Raw genomic sequence first — 18999 nt, forward strand, 5'->3', positions numbered from 1 at the left:
TAATGCCTTCGAAAAAGAGTATCCATTCTACACCAAGTAGTCCTTACATGTAAATTTAATAATGACACAACACAAAGCTTGGGTGGTGAAGTAGAGCATTAGCAACAAAACGCTGACTTTTGATATCATGATTGCAGGTAGCGTTGCTTCTCAGCAGTAGCCGGGCCATGCGAACGTCATTGTGTAAGGAAACATTGTAGCTCAATTGAATTGAATTGAACTGAATTATTTTGGCATTTGTGTTAGTATGTGGTGAGGGCCATTCTCAATAAATATTCACCTTGTTTCAGGTGGCCCAGCGGGCGATCAGCATGCCAGAGGGCACGTGGCCTGCGGAGGACATCCAGGAAACACTCGAGGGCCTGCTAAGCTGGCTGTCGGATATGGAGGAGCTAGTAGCCAATCAGAAACCACCGTCTTCAGAAATGAAAGTGGCGAAGGCCCAGCTCCAGGAGCAGAAGGTGAGTAGTAACTTCTGCATAATGATTGTTACAAAGTGTAACCCTGGGCTTGTGTATCCACAAAGTGCTGACTACAAGTGGAAAGTGATTGCAAAGTGACATGAGCGCTATATAAAATAATAAATGCATATGATATTTATTGCTTGCGTTACACCTGGAAAACACGGTTGAACAAAGAGTAAAATGACTTGCAAATTGGTGCTACCAGGATGGCTGAGAATCTTTATTTTCATATTTCATTTATTCATTGTATTTTTGGAGGATCTCACAGCCTTTGGACCAGTGCAGAATGCTAGGATGTGGAGGTTTGACAACATAATAGTTAAAATATAGCAAACCAATGGCAAGACGATAAAGTGTGATCCAGACTCTCTCCTTTCTGGACAAAGTGAGGTTTTAGGACTTAAAGCCAATTTACAAACGTCACCTCGAAATTAAGGGTCAGAGGCTGAGACCTCCATTGAGACGAACAGATCTCCTTGAGCATGAAGGGATTTCCTAGCAAAACCTGTATTACACCAATGTTTGGAGAAAGTTTGTTCTGGACAGCCATTCTAAGGCACCTGACTAGTTTGTGCTGGATCATCAGCTTAGATAGTCGGGGCACAACCCGCAAAGTTGTTTTCTTGACGGTACTTTCAACTCAACTGTTTTCTTGACTGGTACCCTGCTAAGGCACCACAGAGCAGGTCTTCTGTGTTCCTTTCAAGCCCAGTGTGGCCAGCCACATAGTTCTGTACTATTTAAATATTGCATATATTTCTAGGAGAAAAAAGCCATTGAAGGCTCCATTAAAGTACATAACATGAAGAGGAGAACTGCAAGGAAATGAGTAAGCTGCTGCTGCAGCAGAGGACAGAATCCCAGGGAGGGAGCCAGCAAGACATACCAGTACAGATTTGAGATGCAAAGAACATAAGCAGTTGATAGGTGAATGTCCGACAGATTCATTTGACTGTGTAACTAGAAGGATCACCCCCCCCCTGCCCCTAGACACTTATGTGGCCCAAGAAGAACCACATTATAAGACCAGCCTGGAAATTCTAGTGCAGTTGTACTCTTGCATGAATGTATGCATGAAAAAAGAATCAGTGGATACAAAATAGCCAGATATAGTTCTTTTCACAACCATAAAGTACCAAAGGGATCTGACTGGTCCTGATAAAGGCTGTATGACCCACATGGGCAGAAATAATCCTCAGAAGCAACATGTAAAACTATAGACACAGGAGCACTAAGTCACTTAAAGTGTTCCATTATGCTCTTAACAGTGCAATCAGACCCTAAAATGTAAAAAAAAACAACAAAAAAAACACACATACAGATAGGGCATCCCTAGATGCAATTCTAACTTTTTGTGTGTATATCCCCTGGGTAAAAAAACATCTAAACAGTTCCCTGAGAAGTTTGTGTCTGGCCAGATGAATTTTCATTTTAGACGAGGACTACATGATGAAGCATCCCACAATGAGGATGTGTGTGACAGCTGTTTTACATCAAATTACCCTTTCTGCCATGGGATAAAGGCACACGTGATAGCAAAATAAATCAAGAACAGGGATAACCACTGGCAGTGATAAATATCAGGGATTTTTTTCTCTTGGTTGGTTGCTTCTGTTGGTGGTAAGCTGCAGCAATACACATTTGATCAGATTGTTAGTCAACAACAGTTACAGAGTTATGGATCATGCCAGAAAAAATAGAATGAGTTCACAGTTGAAGGTATTATCAACAATAGAGTGTGCGAGTGTCCCACCAGAATCTGCTACTCTAATACTAGAGAATTGAGACAGCTACTTACTCTGTGGCCATTTCTGGACATTAGGAGACAGCCCATGGCCTGTGATCTATACTCTTGAGTCATCAGAAGTTCAAATCTGTTACTGCTTATCCTCACTGTTTATGTGATAGCAGAAGTATGTGTGTGGGTAGTTTGTTGTAAGCATTGAAAAGGATCTGGGTCAGCTCAGACATTTGGGACATAAAGACGACACGGGAGAACTTGATAAGGAGAAGCTCAGTTGAAACTCCTGTAGGTAGTGAGAAAGGGACTGGACAAAGTCAAGGCTGCTCCACCTATTCCATGAACCATCTCAAGGTGTCCATTAAGAGTACTGTGGTCTACTATATCAATTGCTACAGAGAAATCAAGGTGGCTTGCCTCACAGGCTTGACACTGGTCCCTCAGCCTAAAGCAGATCTTCCTTGATATACCTGGAGACATTTTGTATCCATAAATATAGGGGGAAAGTCAGACTAAAGTCAATTAAACTGAATCTTTTGTCTTCAGATACAAAGCTGATACAGTGTGGATACTAACATTTAAACGAAGAATAAAATGTCTTAGATAGGATGACCGTTGGCTATATTTTATGAATCTGCATTTAATATAGTTTAGTGGCGGGTTAATGAGGTGTGCTTGAGATACTAAGGAACCTCAACGGAAGGAAAGCGGTTGCTACTGAGCATCCTTATGAGCATAATGACTGTGGGACGGCCTTCATTGACGATGGTGGACTAAAAAAGTTTGGCGGCTGTTGATTGTTTTAGCTACTTGATTAACCTAACAATGGAGTCTTCAAACAGGAACCTGTTTTGGAGATGCTGACTTGGAGACTAGCTATTTTATCTGTGAGGTGTGTCATGTTTCTTAAAAAAAAGTTTTGAGACCGTGGCACAGAGGAGTGAGTGGAAATAGTAGCTGTCATTTTCTAATGGAGGTGAAAAATATTGAAGAAACTGCGTATTCCACAGCCTGTGACTAGAAATGGAAAGTATTTGCACAAAGCATAACTTGTTTGTATACACAGTCGTGTATCGCATAGCAGCCAATTGTTGGGTGGATCAAACTGTTTACAACATCTTTTGAAAGCTATAACCCTGCACCGATTAGAAGGTAAACGTAAGAGCTAACTCTTAGCCAGTTGAAATTTATATTTACTGAGGGATCAACTTACTGAGACAAGCTTTGGTACTTCTTTTACTTAGGCAGGCATAACAGTTTCTGAGAAACCATGGAACAAGACTTTCACCTGAAGTTTGTTGATGTTTCTAGGCAATAACATTCCACTCACTGATGCTGGTAATGTTATGGAGTATTATGTGAAGTTGTAAAGTATGCTATCACCTGCAACAATATCCTGGTACTGAGCAGGAGTGTGCATCAAGCCTTGCCGAGGGCAGGGTGGTTAATTGAAGAGCCAGGTCTTCCGCTGCTTGCAGAGCTCAACAATGAGCCTGGGCGGAGTTTACTGAGTTGCGCTACGTGGAAATCCGCGAAGTGGCATAAAAGCAGCAGAGTTCCATAGAAAAATGCAGTTCGCTGTGATTGCACAGTGCGGATGCTTGTCTGCACTGTGCAATCATCGTGAACGGCACCTTGCACAGCGCAAGCGGTCCCTTCTTTCCCTTTTCTACCCCTCGAGTAGATTTTTACTAGAGCGGCATCTTTCTCAACGTGAACAAGCAGTTTCTCATCGCGAGCATACGCGACCACTCGCAATGAGAAACATGACCACCCCGCATTGAGAAATCTCGTCTGGATGTTTATTTTCCACGCTCGTGCTCGCCAACTTGTTGATGATTGCGAAGGACGAAAAATAACGCCGGGAAGTTCCTCGATTGCGGTCGCCAACTTGACGTTGACGATCGTGAGCGAGGAAAAAACTCCGCTCCACTAAACATAGTTTTTCCGAACTCCGCGAGCTCTGCATAACGCGGAGTGCGGGAAACTCCACAAACTCCGCGAGCGGAGCATAGTTCACCACCCAGGGTTACTCAAGTGAGGGGTAGGGTCTGAGGTGAGGTGGGCGGTCATTCTAGGAGCAATGTAAGCAAAGGCTCACCCTTCGGATCTAGTTGTATGTGTCCATAGAAAGTGTGTGAGTAGGAGTCCTGTGGAGTTGTCTGGGTGGTTGATGGAAGAAGACACAGCTGTTTAGGTGGGGCCTACGTTGTGTAATACCTTCAACATGTGAGTGAGGAGTTCAAAATGAGTGCTTTTGTGTATAGGAAGTGGATCTCCCAGAGGTGTGGTGTAATGTGAGTTCTGCAAGGGTAGGTTGAAGATGAATCCAGCTGCCAAGTTCTGAATGGTTTCTAATCTTCTGGTGAGTTGCTTGGTGAAGGTCTTTCTCCGCATCTTCAGGGTGTGGAAGCAGGATGCGGTAATGATATTGACTTGTTGGTCATGACTAGTTTGCTGTCAATAATGATACAGAGCTTCCTGGCATGGGTGCTGGGTTTGGGGGTAAGTCCGAGTTCAGCAAGCCACCAGTTGAAGTCCCATAATGAGTTGCTCTTGCTGAAGATCACTACTTCTTTAAAACCATTTTTATTGAGTTTTACCACACTATAAAACAGCATACAATACATTGCATGCAGCATCAGTGAGAACTTATCAAATGTGCCAGTTACAAGATCCTGTCAGGAGTTAATGGGTCGGTACAACAAGAAAGTACATAACATGAAAAGATCACAGCAGCTGAATCCCACTTTGTCGGTCATTGTGCTAGCCTGAAGATCACTACTTGTGTCATGTTGGCGTTGAGCTTGAGACCGTTGGCTTTCATCCAGTTAGGGACTTTGATCATGCGGGTGTTCTTTTGTTGGGGGACTTATTTGAGAGGCAGTGTATGAGTTGTGTGTCATCGGCGTAACAGAGGATGTTGATGTCGTGGGTGTGGATGATGTTGGCAGGAGGATTATGTCTACATTGAAGAGGGTGGGGCTGAGGGACTAACCTTGAGGCAATGCACAGATAAGCTTTTGAGCTGCCAAGGAGTGAGGTGGGACCTTGTATGCCAATCTCATGTAGGCGTCTGATGAGGATGTGGTATGAGACCATGACAAATACTGCAGAGCGGTCCAGGAGGATAAGGGTTGATATCTCCTCTGTCTAGGACATGGGTCTTCAAACTGTGGGGCGCGACCCTCAGGGGGGCCGTGGAGCAATGGAAAGGTGGTCGCGCCTTCCCAGTCACTCTGCCCAGGCCCAAGGGCATCATCCCCCCTCCTCCCCGTCTGTGTCTCAGCCCGGGCTGCTGCAGTGCAGCTCGAGCTGCTGTGGGATTGGCTGGCCAGTGTCTGGAGTCTTATCTCTGGCACACCCGAGTTTTTGACAGGTCGTTAAAGAAAATTTGCATATTTACATGCCTTTGTAAACAGGTTACCAAGACTTCGGGTTTTTTCTGGTTCCAGTACCCCCTTGGTCCCCACTCTGCCTATTCCTTACATTTAAACAGTTCTATCAAGCCAGCTGTGAATATAACTCCAGGAAGTGAAGTATGTCACAGTTCAACAACAAATGAAATTAACTAAGAACAGAAAAAACATTCATACATCTTAAAAGTTTTTTTTCTGTACACCAAGGGGAAGATTTACAAGCCACTTTTGCGTCACTTTTCTGTCACTTTTCCCATGTTAAAAGGGACTCAACGTGGCACAAGGGGCTTGTAAATCTGCCCCAAAATGTTTTTCACTTTTGCCAATTTCTATTATAAGAATAATTTATCTTATAAAAACATTATATAGAAGTCCCATTGCATCTCAGCACTCCAACTCGTGAGAATTTGGTCCTGTGGATGTGCTGGAGATGTAAAAAAATGAATGGTCCTGTTGGATCTGTCTGCGGCATTTGATACTGTGTCACACGACATCATGACCGCCAGGCTTGTTAACATCGGCCTGGAAGATAAGGCACTGGCTTGGTTGGGGAGCTTCCTGAGGGATCGCACCCAAACAGTCACCTTGGGTGCTTATCGGTCAGAGGAGTCGGGGATCTCAAAGGGGGTGCCACAGGGCTCTTGCTTGAGCCCTACTTTATTTAATATCTACGTGGCCCCCCTCGCTAACATCATGAGATCCCATGGGTTTATTCCTGCGTCATACGCAGATGATACCCAGCTCCTCTTCCCTTTTAAGATCCTTACGGATGAGATCAGGAACTCCTTTTCCCAGGGGATGAAGGCAGTGGCCCACTGGATGGCATCTAACCTCCTGCAATGCAATGTTGCGAAAACGGAGGTGATGCTGTTCGGGGAAGCCAAGATCCTTTGGTCCCCAGACTGGTGGCCACATGACCTTGGCCCAGTCCCGGAGCCTAAACAGGTGGTCAAGGATCTCGGAGTGCGCCTAGACCAGGACCTCTCCTTTAAAAACCATACTGCCCAAGTGGTAGGGTCCTGCTTCCACATAATTGGGATGTTGCGGAAGGTATTTCCCCTATTGCCGGATTCAACAAGGAAGACTCTGGTACAAGCCCTGATACTGAGTCGGTTGGACTACTGCAACGGGTTGCTCCTCTCTGCAAATGAGGGGGTTACCTCGAGATTGCAGGTCGTCCAAAACACAGCAGCTCGCCTTGTCCTTAATAAACCCCCCCGAACACCCTCTAAACCCCTTTTGACTGCGTTGCATTGGCTTTCTGTGAAACAAAGGGTGAAGTTTAAGGTGTGTTGTATTATGCACAAATGTCTTTTGGGAAAAGGCCCTCTATATCTGCTTAGCAAATTCTCACCTTATGTGCCTTCACGGTCCTTGAGATCAAGCGAACGGGCTCTGCTGCAGATACCTAGAGCGAAAAAGGTGAGACAAGGGGACAGAGCACTTTCCATTGCGGGTCCCATGTTGTGGAATACCCTTCCACTTTCCCTGAGACTCTGTAAAGAGCACCTAGCCTTCAGGAGACAGCTGAAAACGTTCTTATTCTAAAGCATGGAGAGACAGCGACAGGTTGTTTATTTGCTTCTAGGTTGCCAAAGGCGCGGAGATACTCCTCCGGGAGGTGATCCTAGCGCGTTACAAACTCGCAAATAAATAAATAAATAAATAAATAAATAAAGCACTGAGGGGCAGATTTACAAGCACCGTATGCCTCTTTTGCACCGCCATTGCGTCACTTCTGTGACGCAGCGGCGGCGCAAAGCAAGCGCCATGCTGCGGGGGATTTACAACGTGACACATCTAGGGAGCTACGTCACATTGTAAAGGCCTGCGCCACATGTAACCTGCGTCAGGTTTCATGTGGGCGTACCGCCGTAGGGTGGGCATTCTGGCGCAGCAATGCCTTGGAAAAGTGCCTGAGTGAAATCTAAAAGATTTCACTCAGTCACATTTTCGACCCCGTTGTGTCAAAACCTTGCGCCTGCTTGAAGCAGGCGTAAGGTGTGACGCACCATGTGGAAGATAGGCCGGGTTGGCACAGTGCTGGAGTTGCGTTGCGCCCACGACACAACTCCAGCACTGCTCCAACCTGAAGCTGCCAGAAGCGACACGCGTCTGCCTATCCTTGCGCCATGGCATGCCGCATTGTAAATGCAGTGCATCCGTTGTGGCGCAACAATGACATTGCGTGTCGCACGTTTCTTGGTGCATCCCTGCTGATTTCCAGGGATGCGCCAGGTAACGTAAATCTGCCCTTAAATATGTAGGCTTAGGAAACTGTTTGTTAATGTAGGAGAGTAGGGTCTGCTATCCTATGGTCACCCCAAATTTTTGCTTTTTGCTTCACTGGTTTTCGACTACTGAGGCTGTGGGCCTGCTGATCAGACCCCCAGCCTGCTGTTCTCTCACTAAATTAATGACACATGTGCTATAGGCACATACCAATTGGAAATGGACTCCTTGTCAGCCCCTGTAGAATGCACTATAGGTGCACAGGGCATAGGAGCCACTAAGGCCTACCAGGGGCTGCAGCATATCTTTTGCCACCCCTGGCTGGTTCTTAAATTGACACAACTGGCTGATCACTCAGCTGGGGTAAGGTGGTGTACACACCCCTTGCTTAGATATAGTATACCTATGTCTAAACCTATATCTGGACACATGTAAACCTATGAGCCACTCCTATAGTCAGGCCTCACCAATCCTGGAGGCTGGGTGCATGGTTTTATGTGAGATGGAGCTCTAGCATGAGCTGAGCCTGTCTGCAGCCGTCGGAAACAAATCCCTAAGCTGTTTCAGGATAATGCCATACCATATACTATTAAGTGCCTTATAATCCTCGCGGTTATTTAGCAACTTTGGTTTGGCTTTATCAAAACATGTCGTGTAAGGTGTCATACGCTTTGGAATACCATCCCCTCGCCAGTTCTGGCGACGGGGATGGCATTCCACCCCTCTAGAGGGGTAAGACATGTTCCTTTACTAAATGCGGTTAATTTCTCCAAAGACCTTAAGATCCACAAAATGGATGCCTCTGCCACAGACAAATGTCTGGACCCCTGCAGTTGACCGAAACTCGACCAAATGGGTCCTGGACAAAGGGTTTCCTGTCACAGGAGGGTGTCACCGCCCTCCAGACAGGAGATAGTGTATTGTAGCAGGGAGGTTTGAAAGAAACCAGACACTGCCTGGGGCGCACAAGGCTGCCCCTTGCATAATCCGGCCAAACCGGTTCTGGGGCACTCCAGCCCTCGTGCCAGGGCGGCCTGGATCAAAGGAAGGGGGTGTATCCACCCACTTCCTGGGTCCCACCCATAGGAGGGGACCTAGCAGGTAATCACGCCCCCCAGATTGGAATAAGAGTGGGAGCAGTGCCAATGCACATCAGATTTCCTGGAGGAAACATTTGAAACGCAATTCTGGACCCTTCGCCCTCCATCTCATCGTGGAAGCCCGAAGAATCTCCCTTGTGGTCAAGGAGTGACCACCCTGCAGCAGCAGGCACCATCCAGCCCTCGACGTCTACTTATTTGCAGTTCCCGCCGGAACTCGAGCGACTGAGATCGACGAGATCAAGCTTGCCTGCCTTCCAACAGCCCGATCCACAGTCCCTGCAGAGCTGAGACCCGTGGAGGCGACCGGAAGCGTGGGGCACGCCATCTTGAATTGACCACGAGACGCTGACCGTGCAGCCCACGAGTGACCCTCGAAGCTGTGCACCGGGGTTTGAGAAGCCCCCACCCTGAGCTACTCCTGAGCTGAAGTTCAGCCCTCCACACTCGACGAGTGCTGCGTGGGGCCCTTCTGCTCCATTTGGCTCAACGCGTTGGCCCGGTCACTTGCCCGCTGGCTAGTGGTCCCTGTGCCGACGAAACTACAAAGAAGTCTCGTGAATCTGGTTGCTCCAGATCCACACCAGCTCCCCTGAAAAGGAGCCCCGACTCTGACCTTCCTGGTCCGAGTGAGAAGCAATCTTCCGATCCCGCGTGGATTGCTCTTGCCAAGGCTTGTTTGCTCCAAACTTGAAGCCGACTGCACCGACGGTGAGAGCCTGCGTGGGACAGATCGTGACCTGCTCCTGGACGTCGCAGATGCCCCAGAGCCCACGTGACAGCGGAGAGAAGCTCCTCGACGACCACCTGATTGCGCCCGACATTGCCTGGTTCCGTCCTGGTTCCACCCTGGTCACTGCTGAGTGACCCAGACTCTGTCCCCTCTGCTTTCAGGTACCCTTCGACTTGAGTCCACCCTTGGACTCCACCGGACACTTCATCTTCAACCCGCCTGCAGCCCTTTCAGCTTCAAGCACCAAGAGCCTGCGTGTCAAAACCCGACGCCACTTCGACCCTGTGCACCCACTTCCTGTGGGTGAGGTAACTTTGCTCCGCCGGTGTTCCCACACTGGTGCACACCTCTAGGGTCTGTGTGTTAAGTTTTGTTCCTCTAGGTTCAGCGGAAGTGTCCTTAAACTTTAACTCTATGACTTTTACGCACCATTGGTTAACATTGGTGCACGCGTGCGCTTTCCGCACATCTCCCGAATCCCGAGGGCCATTCCCGACTTCAGCATTGCTTGTCCTGACTGCTCCCAGCGATTCCCTAGGCCCTAGGCCTAACCACTGTTCGAGTGGCCTCTCTTATACCACTTGTTTAGTATATGGTTTGAGTGGCCACCCGCCCTCATCCATAATTGTGCAACTTGTATGTTTAAACAGTGCTTTTGATTTAACGCTTGTGCCCCTTTATTCATAAAGAATACTGGGGATTGTTTTTAGTAATAAACACATATATTTTTATAATATATACTTGTGTGGTGTCCTTTCATTTGGTATTACAGGATTGTATGTGGTAAAACAGCTCGCTTAACACGACCTCTTAAGTTAAGCCTTTAGGCTGCTTAGTCCATGCTACCCCTAGGATAGCTTGTCTAATAAGGTTGACTTACAACCAGACACCATAAGGGATTGTTTGGTCAGGTAGTAGGTGGTTCCAGAATTGGAAACATCCCCTACCAGGCCAACTTCTCACATTGGTGAGCAGCGGTGCGGATTTGAGCTTGCTGTTGTTTTACCATTGCAATCTTTATATCAAATTGAAAGATCACATCAAGTACCTCTAGGTACATATAAAATCAAAAGCTTAGCATATTAAGTTCTACTGAACTTAGTAGTTGTAGGTTGAAGGGATTAGCACACCCTGACTACAACTAACTAGCAAGGTACAGTAGGAAAACACTTAGTGTAGGTAAGTGCCCCACTTACACCTCACTAGTAACCATGTCTGACACAGGAAAAGCCTCAGGGTCTGCTCCTGTGACAGTTGACCCTACGCAGGCAACTTTTGGATATGACAAACTAACCCGCAGAGACTTGATTGCCTTGTGCAAAGCAAGAGGGTTAAAAAGGGGCAGAAGCCCCACCTGCCTAATCCTGGTAGAAATCCTAGAACAGGATGACTTAGAGAAGGCTAAAGCAGCTTCCCTAGACACAGGAAATGGAGGGAACCCCCCTGTAGTTGATCCCCCTGAAGAGGAGGATGATGATGACTTGGATGAGGACTCAGATGTTGAGGACTTAGAAGTACAGGATCAGGGTAGCCAGGTTCCAGTTGGTAGGCTTAGCCAGGCCAACTTGGACCTACTGGGGAATGGAGAGGGCCAGCACCTCCCCAGAACCCAACATGTGATTCTCCCAGGCAACAGAAGAATGAGATCTCCCTCAGGGGACTCTCATATTTCTAGTGCCTCCAGAGAATCAGAGAGAGGCATGAGTGCTTCTCAGAAAGCTGAGCATAGGGCTAGAATGAGGGCTGTCAGACTCCAGATAGAGAGAGAGGAGGTAGCCCTGAGTCAAGCTAAGCTTACCTTAGCTCAAGCTAAACTTGCCTTGGCAAGAGAGCAGAAATTAAGTGGCTTAGATGTCACTGGTGGCAGCAATTTTCCAAGAGAAAAAGACAGGGCCTATGACAATAGAAACCTGACCAAAATTGTGCCCCCCTTCAAAGAAGGGGATGACATCCACAAATGGATGACTGCTCTTGAGAGAGCCTGCATGGTACAGCAGGTTCCTGAGGAACAGTGGGCTGCAATTTTGTGGTACTCCTTTTCTGAGAAAGGGAGGGACAGGCTCCTCACAGTTAGACCTGAGGATGCCAAAAACTACTCTGTTTTGAAGAGTGCTCTCATTGAAGGGTATGGCCTAACCACTGAGCAATACAGGTTGTTGTTCAGAGACACCCAGAAAGCACAGACTCAAGACTGGACTGATTTCGTTGAGTGTGCCACTAAGGCTTTGGAGGGTTGGTTGCAGGGAAGTAAAGTTTCAGACTATACAGGATTGTACAATCTTATGATGAGAGAACAGATCCTTAATAACTGTACAAACCAGCTGTTGCATCAATACCTTATTGACTCTGATCTGACCTCTCCCCAAGAATTGGGAAAGAAGGCAGACAAATGGGTCAGAACAAGGATTAAGCAGAAACCCCAGAACCAAGGTGGTGACCAGAAGAAAACAGACCAGAAGGGTGGTAACCAGAATCAGAAAGATAAAGAAAAAGACCAGAAGTCTTCAGGCCCCCAAACTAATAGTAAGGAGGGTGGTTCCCAAAATGGTAACAAGAAGAAGAAGAACAAAGGTCCAAAGACACCTTGGTGTAATACCTGCAAATCAGTTTCACACTGGGGCAGTGAGTGCACCAAGGCAAATCCAGTGTGTGGAGGTTCTCCAGGTGTGGAGAAGCGTGGCTCAGTGGTTAGAGGCGGCAGACCCGGAAGCTGAGATCGACTGTGGACCAGGGTTCGATTCCCCGCCTCGGCGGGTCTCAGGCTCAAAAATTCCATGGACTTGACAATTCTCGCTCTGGTGCCTACTCAACTCACGGGGTCACACTCTGCGACTCTGGGCAATAGCTTGCTTAATCTCCACTACGGCCCCTCGCAGCGGGATGCCTGGCTTTCACCTTGTGGACACCCTGCCGGGGTTTCTCACAGGGGAATACCAGGATGGGTTCCCTAAGCAAGCGCCGGGACGCTCACGGGCAGCCGTGCGCTTTACAAATCCAGCACATTTACATTTACAGTTCCCACCACTACAGCTCCTAAAGCAACTGCAACCCCAAGTACAGTAAGCAGTAGTGGAACACAGTCCAAGGGTGTAGCTGGGTTGACCCTGGGTATTGAAGTAGGATCTGGCCTAGTCAGAGTCCCTACACAGGCAGTTCTCCTGTATGATGTGGACATTGAGTTGCCCACTGCAGTAAGCCCCACTAACCTGGGCAAATACAGGCAGACTCCCTTAATTAATGAGAAACTGGCTTAAGCATACAGGGACACATGTGCCAGTGTCACCATGGTGACACCTGACTTTGTGGACCCTGGACAGATTGTACTAGGAGAGAGCTACCTAGTAACCAACGCCAGCAACTCCACTACCTCCCATAGTGTGGCAGTTGTGAACTTCTCCTGAGGAGGGGTTGATGGCCTAAAGAAAGTTGTGGTGAGTGCAGACCTACCAGTAGACTGTCTGTTAGGCAATGACCTTGAAAGCTCAGCATGGTCAGAAGTGGAGTACAGGACTCATGCAGAAATGCTAGGGATTTCAGAGCATGTCCTTGCCATGACAAGGGCTCAGGCTAAGAAGTGCCTTCCTGAACCAGTGGTGGATCTTGAGACAATAGACCAGCCACAACCCAAGAGAAGGAGCAAGAGAGGAAAGGCCCAGCCTTCCACCTTGCCCCAGGTTGAGGATCAAGTTTCAGAGGAAACTGATTCTGCAGTCCAAGAGGAGACTGTCTCTGAGGAGCTTGAACCTGACCAGGTTGAGTTTCTGGGGACAGGGGGACCCTCCAGGGCAGACCTGAGGCAGGCTCAATTAGATTGCCCTTCCCTTGAACCCCTCAGACAGCAGGCTGCTGCTGAGGCTGCTGGGGATGCCAAAGGTACCCATACTGTGTATTGGGATGAGGGACTCCTTTACTCAGAGGCTAGAGACCCCAAGCCTGGCATGACCAGGAGGTTGGTCATACCTCTGCAGTTTAGGGGATTCCTTCTTACCTTGGCCCATGATATTCCCCTTGCAGGACACTTAGGCCAGAACAAGACGTGGGACAGGCTTGTTCCACACTTTCACTGGCCTCACATGTCAGAGGATGTCAAGGAGTTTTGTCGCTCCTGTGTCACTTGCCAAGCCAGTGGTAAGTCAGGTGGCACAACAAAGGCCCCCCTTATACCACTACCTGTGGTGGGGGTCCCCTTTGAGAGAGTTGGAATTGATATTGTGGGTCCAATGGACCCCCAAACAGCATCTGGGAACAGATTCATACTGGTGGTAGTGGATCATGCCACCAGGTATCCAGAGGCTATTCCCCTAAGGACCACCACAGCACCTGTGGTGGCAAAAGCCCTCATTGCAGTTTTCTCAAGAGTGGGCTTTCCTAAGGAGGTACTATCAGATAGAGGGACGAATTTTATGTCCAGCTATCTGAAAGCAATGTGGAAGGAATGTGGAGTAAACTATAAGTTTACCACCCCATATCATCCACAATGCAATGGGCTTGTGGAGAGATTTAACAAGACCCTTAAAGGCATGATAAAAGGATTACCAGAGAAGCTCAGGCGGAAATGGGACATTCTTTTACCCTGCCTGCTCTTTGCTTACAGAGAGGTCCCACAGAAGGGGGTTGGCTACAGCCCTTTTGAACTTTTGTTTGGCCACCCTGTGAGAGGTCCATTGTGTTTGGTGAAGGAAGGATGGGAGTTACCTCTCAAAAAGCCCAAACTAGACATAGTGGACTATGTACTTGGTCTCCGCTCCAGGATGGCTGAGTACATGGAAAGAGCATCCAAAAACCTGGAGGCCAGCCAAGAATTACAGAAAGCTTGGCATGACCAAAAGGCTGTGCTGGTAGAGTTCCAACCAGGACAGAAGGTATGGGTACTGGAGCCAGTGGCTCCAGCAGCACTCCAAGACAAATGGAGTGGACCCTATCCCATTATTGAGAAGAAGGGGGAAGTCACCTACTTGGTAGACTTTGGAACACCCAGGAGCCCTCACAGGGTAATCCATGTGAATCGCTTGAAAGCATTTGTGGACAGGGAGGACATGAGCTTGCTCATGGCCACAGATGGGGAACAGGAGGAAGAGAGTGACCCTCTCCCAGACCTGCTTTCTCAGAACCCTGATGATGGTTCAGTTGATGGAGTAGCCTTGGCAGGCAGCCTCACTGACCAGCAACAGAGGGACTGCAGACAAGTTTTGCAGGCTCACAGGCAAATGTTTTCACTCACACCCAGCCAGACTGACTGGTGTACCCATGTTGTGGACACTGGTGACAGTCTGCCTGTCAAGAATAAGATCTACAGGCAACCTGATCATGTCAGGGATTGCATCAAGGCTGAGGTGCAAAAGATGTTGGAGCTTGGAGTGATTGAGCCATCAGAGAGCCCATGGGCCAGCCCAGTAGTCCTGGTGGCAAAACCTCATACCCAAGATGGAAAGAGAGAAATGAGGTTTTGCGTGGATTACAGGGGTCTCAATGCTGTCACTAGGACAGATGCTCACCCCATTCCAAGAGCAGATGAGCTCATTGACAGATTGGCTTCTGCCAAGTTTCTGAGCACATTTGACCTGACAGCTGGCTACTGGCAAATCAGACTAGCTGAGGAGTCAAAAGCCAAAACAGCATTCTCTACCCCTAGTGGACATTATCAGTTTGTGGTAATGCCCTTTGGTTTGAAGAATGCACCTGCCACTTTCCAAAGGTTGGTGAACCAAGTCCTTACTGGGTTGGATGACTTTTGTGCAGCTTATCTAGATGATATTGCTGTCTTTAGCTCCACCTGGGAGGATCACCTGATCCACCTGAAGAAAGTTTTGGATGCCCTGCAAAAGGCAGGCCTAACTATCAAGGCCACAAAGTGCCAGATAGGGCAGAGTAAGGTTGTATACCTGGGCCACCTAGTAGGTGGAGGCCAGGTACAGCCACTGGAAAGCAAAATCCAGGCCATACAGGACTGGGCTCCTCCAGTTACCCAGACACAAGTCAGAGCCTTCTTGGGCCTGACTGGGTATTACAGAAAGTTTGTGAAAAACTATGGGTCTATAGTGACACCATTAAATGACTTGACATCCAAGAAGATGCCAAAAAAGGTTCAGTGGACAGTTAGCTGTCAGAAGGCATTTGAAGGCCTGAAGAAGGCCATGTGCTCTGCACCTATCCTAAAGAGTCCTGACTACTCCAAACAGTTCATTGTTCAGACAGATGCTTCTGAGTTGGGGGTGGGAGCTGTGCTCTCACAACTTAATCAAGATGGTCAAGACCAGCCTATTGCTTTCATTAGCAGGAGGCTGACTCCCAGAGAGAAACGTTGGTCAGCCATTGAGAGGGAGGCCTTTGCTGTGGTTTGGGCATTAAAGAAGTTGAGGTCCTACTTGTTTGGAACTCACTTCCTGGTGCAGACAGACCATAAGCCCCTCTTATGGCTTAATCAGATGAAGGGTGAAAATCCCAAACTGCTCAGGTGGTCCATTTCCCTACAGGGGATGGACTTTACAGTGGAGCACCGCCCAGGGACTGACCATGGTAATGCAGATGGTCTCTCCAGGTACTTCCACTTAGAACATGAAGACTTATCTGGTCAAGGTTAGTTTAATGTCCCTGCGTTTGGGGGGGGGTTGTGTAGGAGAGTAGGGTCTGCTATCCTATGGTCACCCCAAATTTTTGCTTTTTGCTTCACTGGTTTTCGACTACTGAGGCTGTGGGCCTGCTGATCAGACCCCCAGCCTGCTGTTCTCTCACTAAATTAATGACACATGTGCTATAGGCACATACCAATTGGAAATGGACTCCTTGTCAGCCCCTGTAGAATGCACTATAGGTGCACAGGGCATAGGAGCCACTAAGGCCTACCAGGGGCTGCAGCATATCTTTTGCCACCCCTGGCTGGTTCTTAAATTGACACAACTGGCTGATCACTCAGCTGGGGTAAGGTGGTGTACACACCCCTTGCTTAGATATAGTATACCTATGTCTAAACCTATATCTGGACACATGTAAACCTATGAGCCACTCCTATAGTCAGGCCTCACCAATCCTGGAGGCTGGGTGCATGGTTTTATGTGAGATGGAGCTCTAGCATGAGCTGAGCCTGTCTGCAGCCGTCGGGAACAAATCCCTAAGCTGTTTCAGGATAATGCCATACCATATACTATTAAGTGCCTTATAATCCTCGCGGTTATTTAGCAACTTTGGTTTGGCTTTATCAAAACATGTCGTGTAAGGTGTCATACGCTTTGGAATACCATCCCCTCGCCAGTTCTGGCGACGGGGATGGCATTCCACCCCTCTAGAGGGGTAAGACATGTTCCTTTACTAAATGCGGTTAATTTCTCCAAAGACCTTAAGATCCACAAAATGGATGCCTCTGCCACAGACAAATGTCTGGACCCCTGCAGTTGACCGAAACTCGACCAAATGGGTCCTGGACAAAGGGTTTCCTGTCACAGGAGGGTGTCACCGCCCTCCAGACAGGAGATAGTGTATTGTAGCAGGGAGGTTTGAAAGAAACCAGACACTGCCTGGGGCGCACAAGGCTGCCCCTTGCATAATCCGGCCAAACCGGTTCTGGGGCACTCCAGCCCTCGTGCCAGGGCGGCCTGGATCAAAGGAAGGGGGTGTATCCACCCACTTCCTGGGTCCCACCCATAGGAGGGGACCTAGCAGGTAATCACGCCCCCCAGATTGGAATAAGAGTGGGAGCAGTGCCAATGCACATCAGATTTCCTGGAAGAAACATTTGAAACGCAATTCTGGACCCTTCGCCCTCCATCTCATCGTGGAAGCCCTGAGGTTCCGTGACAATTTTAAGTGATGTTTTCGACTCGCACGAATATGGTCGAGTCTGGTATCTAAGAACCGCAAATGACGAGTTTAGTAAGTGTGCGCAGTTTCGCTGTGCTAACTTAAACCGTTCATTTGATATGTGAGTTTTTCATCTGTACCCACGGGTTCCATCTTAGATACGGCATCCATTTTGTCTCTTGCCCTCAAGTAGCCAGCGAACGGACACTGTCCGCTTCGTCACCCTGGGACTCTCAGGATATTTGTGGAAGACACATGTACTTTGTAAATATCTTTTACGATGAGGGGGATGATACTGTAAGGCAGATGGCCCCGCTCGAGGCTCATCTTGCCGTCCGGTTTATTGTCTCAGCCGTGCATCTCATTAGGCACGTCCCTTTGATGCCTGTATCTCGTGTTTCCCGATACCTCCCCTTTTACACCCTTTTCGATTTCCCCACTGTCTCCATCTCCCTCTGCACCTGTCTTTGTCCCTATTTCGATCTGTTTTTACTGCCGATTGGAATTCACTAATGTTGGGAAGATGGGTTTTTACAGTTGGGAACCGCCAAATGTTTCCGCACTTATGTTCCGGACCTTATGTGTACCAAAGTGACCAAAGCGACCCCTCTGGGGGATAATTATGGGAACCAGGTTGTAAACTTTTGTGTACCATGTTGTCCTATGAGTTAATTTTGTATAAAAGGAGCGATCCACAGAACCAATTTGAAGCAGTCTCCCCAAGTTGCACGTGTTGTACTTGTCGTGACTTCTGTGTTCCCTGCAGTAATAAACCTTGAATCTCTGACGCCGAAGGAAGTGTCCCGTGTCTCTGTAGTTTGTGCGCCGAAACAGGTATCCCATGAAGGTTATAGGTGTTGTTCCCTGGCACCGCTGGTACTGTTAAAAAGTCCAGTCCTTCAGTTGGCGCCCAACGTGGGGCGACTTCAGCGGTACCGGTCCGGTCCAAAGCCTGATGATCGTGAGGAACTTCGTGTGAAATCTCCGAGGGAAGGTGCACCCCGCTTCATCGATCCTGTTGTCGAAATAAGTGGCCCGAAGTTTTTCCCTGCGAAGATTCCTGCCTCCTGACGGCTGCGACGGACCGATGCCCTGACTGTCGACCTGTCTTCGACGCCCGGCGTAGACCTTATGTACAAGCGAGACGATAGACGGGCCTTCCTGGTGACGCCATTGAAGTTCTGAGTTAAGTATTTGTGGGTCGCTCCCAGTCCTTAGTGGTTGTTCTAGCTTTTTGAAAGCTTTGTGATTAGCCTTTAAGGCTTTGTGGTAATAGCTCTCCGAGCTTCGTAATAGCCTTAAGGCTTTGTTGTATTGCATGGTTCCATTGCATTTGTGGTTCTTAGTATTGGTTCTTAGTATTATTTGACAGTTGCAATTGCCAAAAACCGAGGGTTTTGACTTACACGAGGTTTTATTGCTTCGGTAATCCTTGAAGTTTGATACTAGGTTAGTGTGCACGATGCCTAGCCATAGTGATTTGTTTCGTATTTTCAAATGTTGCGCAATGGATTCC

At 48.1% G+C, this 18999-nt stretch overlaps 1 protein-coding gene across 1 annotated transcript in view; it reads left to right on the forward strand.

Moving 5' to 3' along the window:
• The window catches only part of LOC144828429 (microtubule-actin cross-linking factor 1, isoforms 6/7-like), a 300733-nt gene that overhangs the window by 6521 nt on the left and 275213 nt on the right, over positions 1-18999 (forward strand). Inside the window, exon 3 of the mRNA XM_078686575.1 lies at positions 291-461. Within this exon, the coding sequence (XP_078542701.1) occupies positions 291-461 (171 nt within the window). The remainder of the gene's footprint in view (positions 1-290; positions 462-18999) is intronic.

This window comes from Lissotriton helveticus, chromosome 4_1 (assembly GCF_964261635.1).
Source record: "Lissotriton helveticus chromosome 4_1, aLisHel1.1, whole genome shotgun sequence".
Classification (NCBI taxonomy): Eukaryota; Metazoa; Chordata; class Amphibia; order Caudata; family Salamandridae; genus Lissotriton; species Lissotriton helveticus.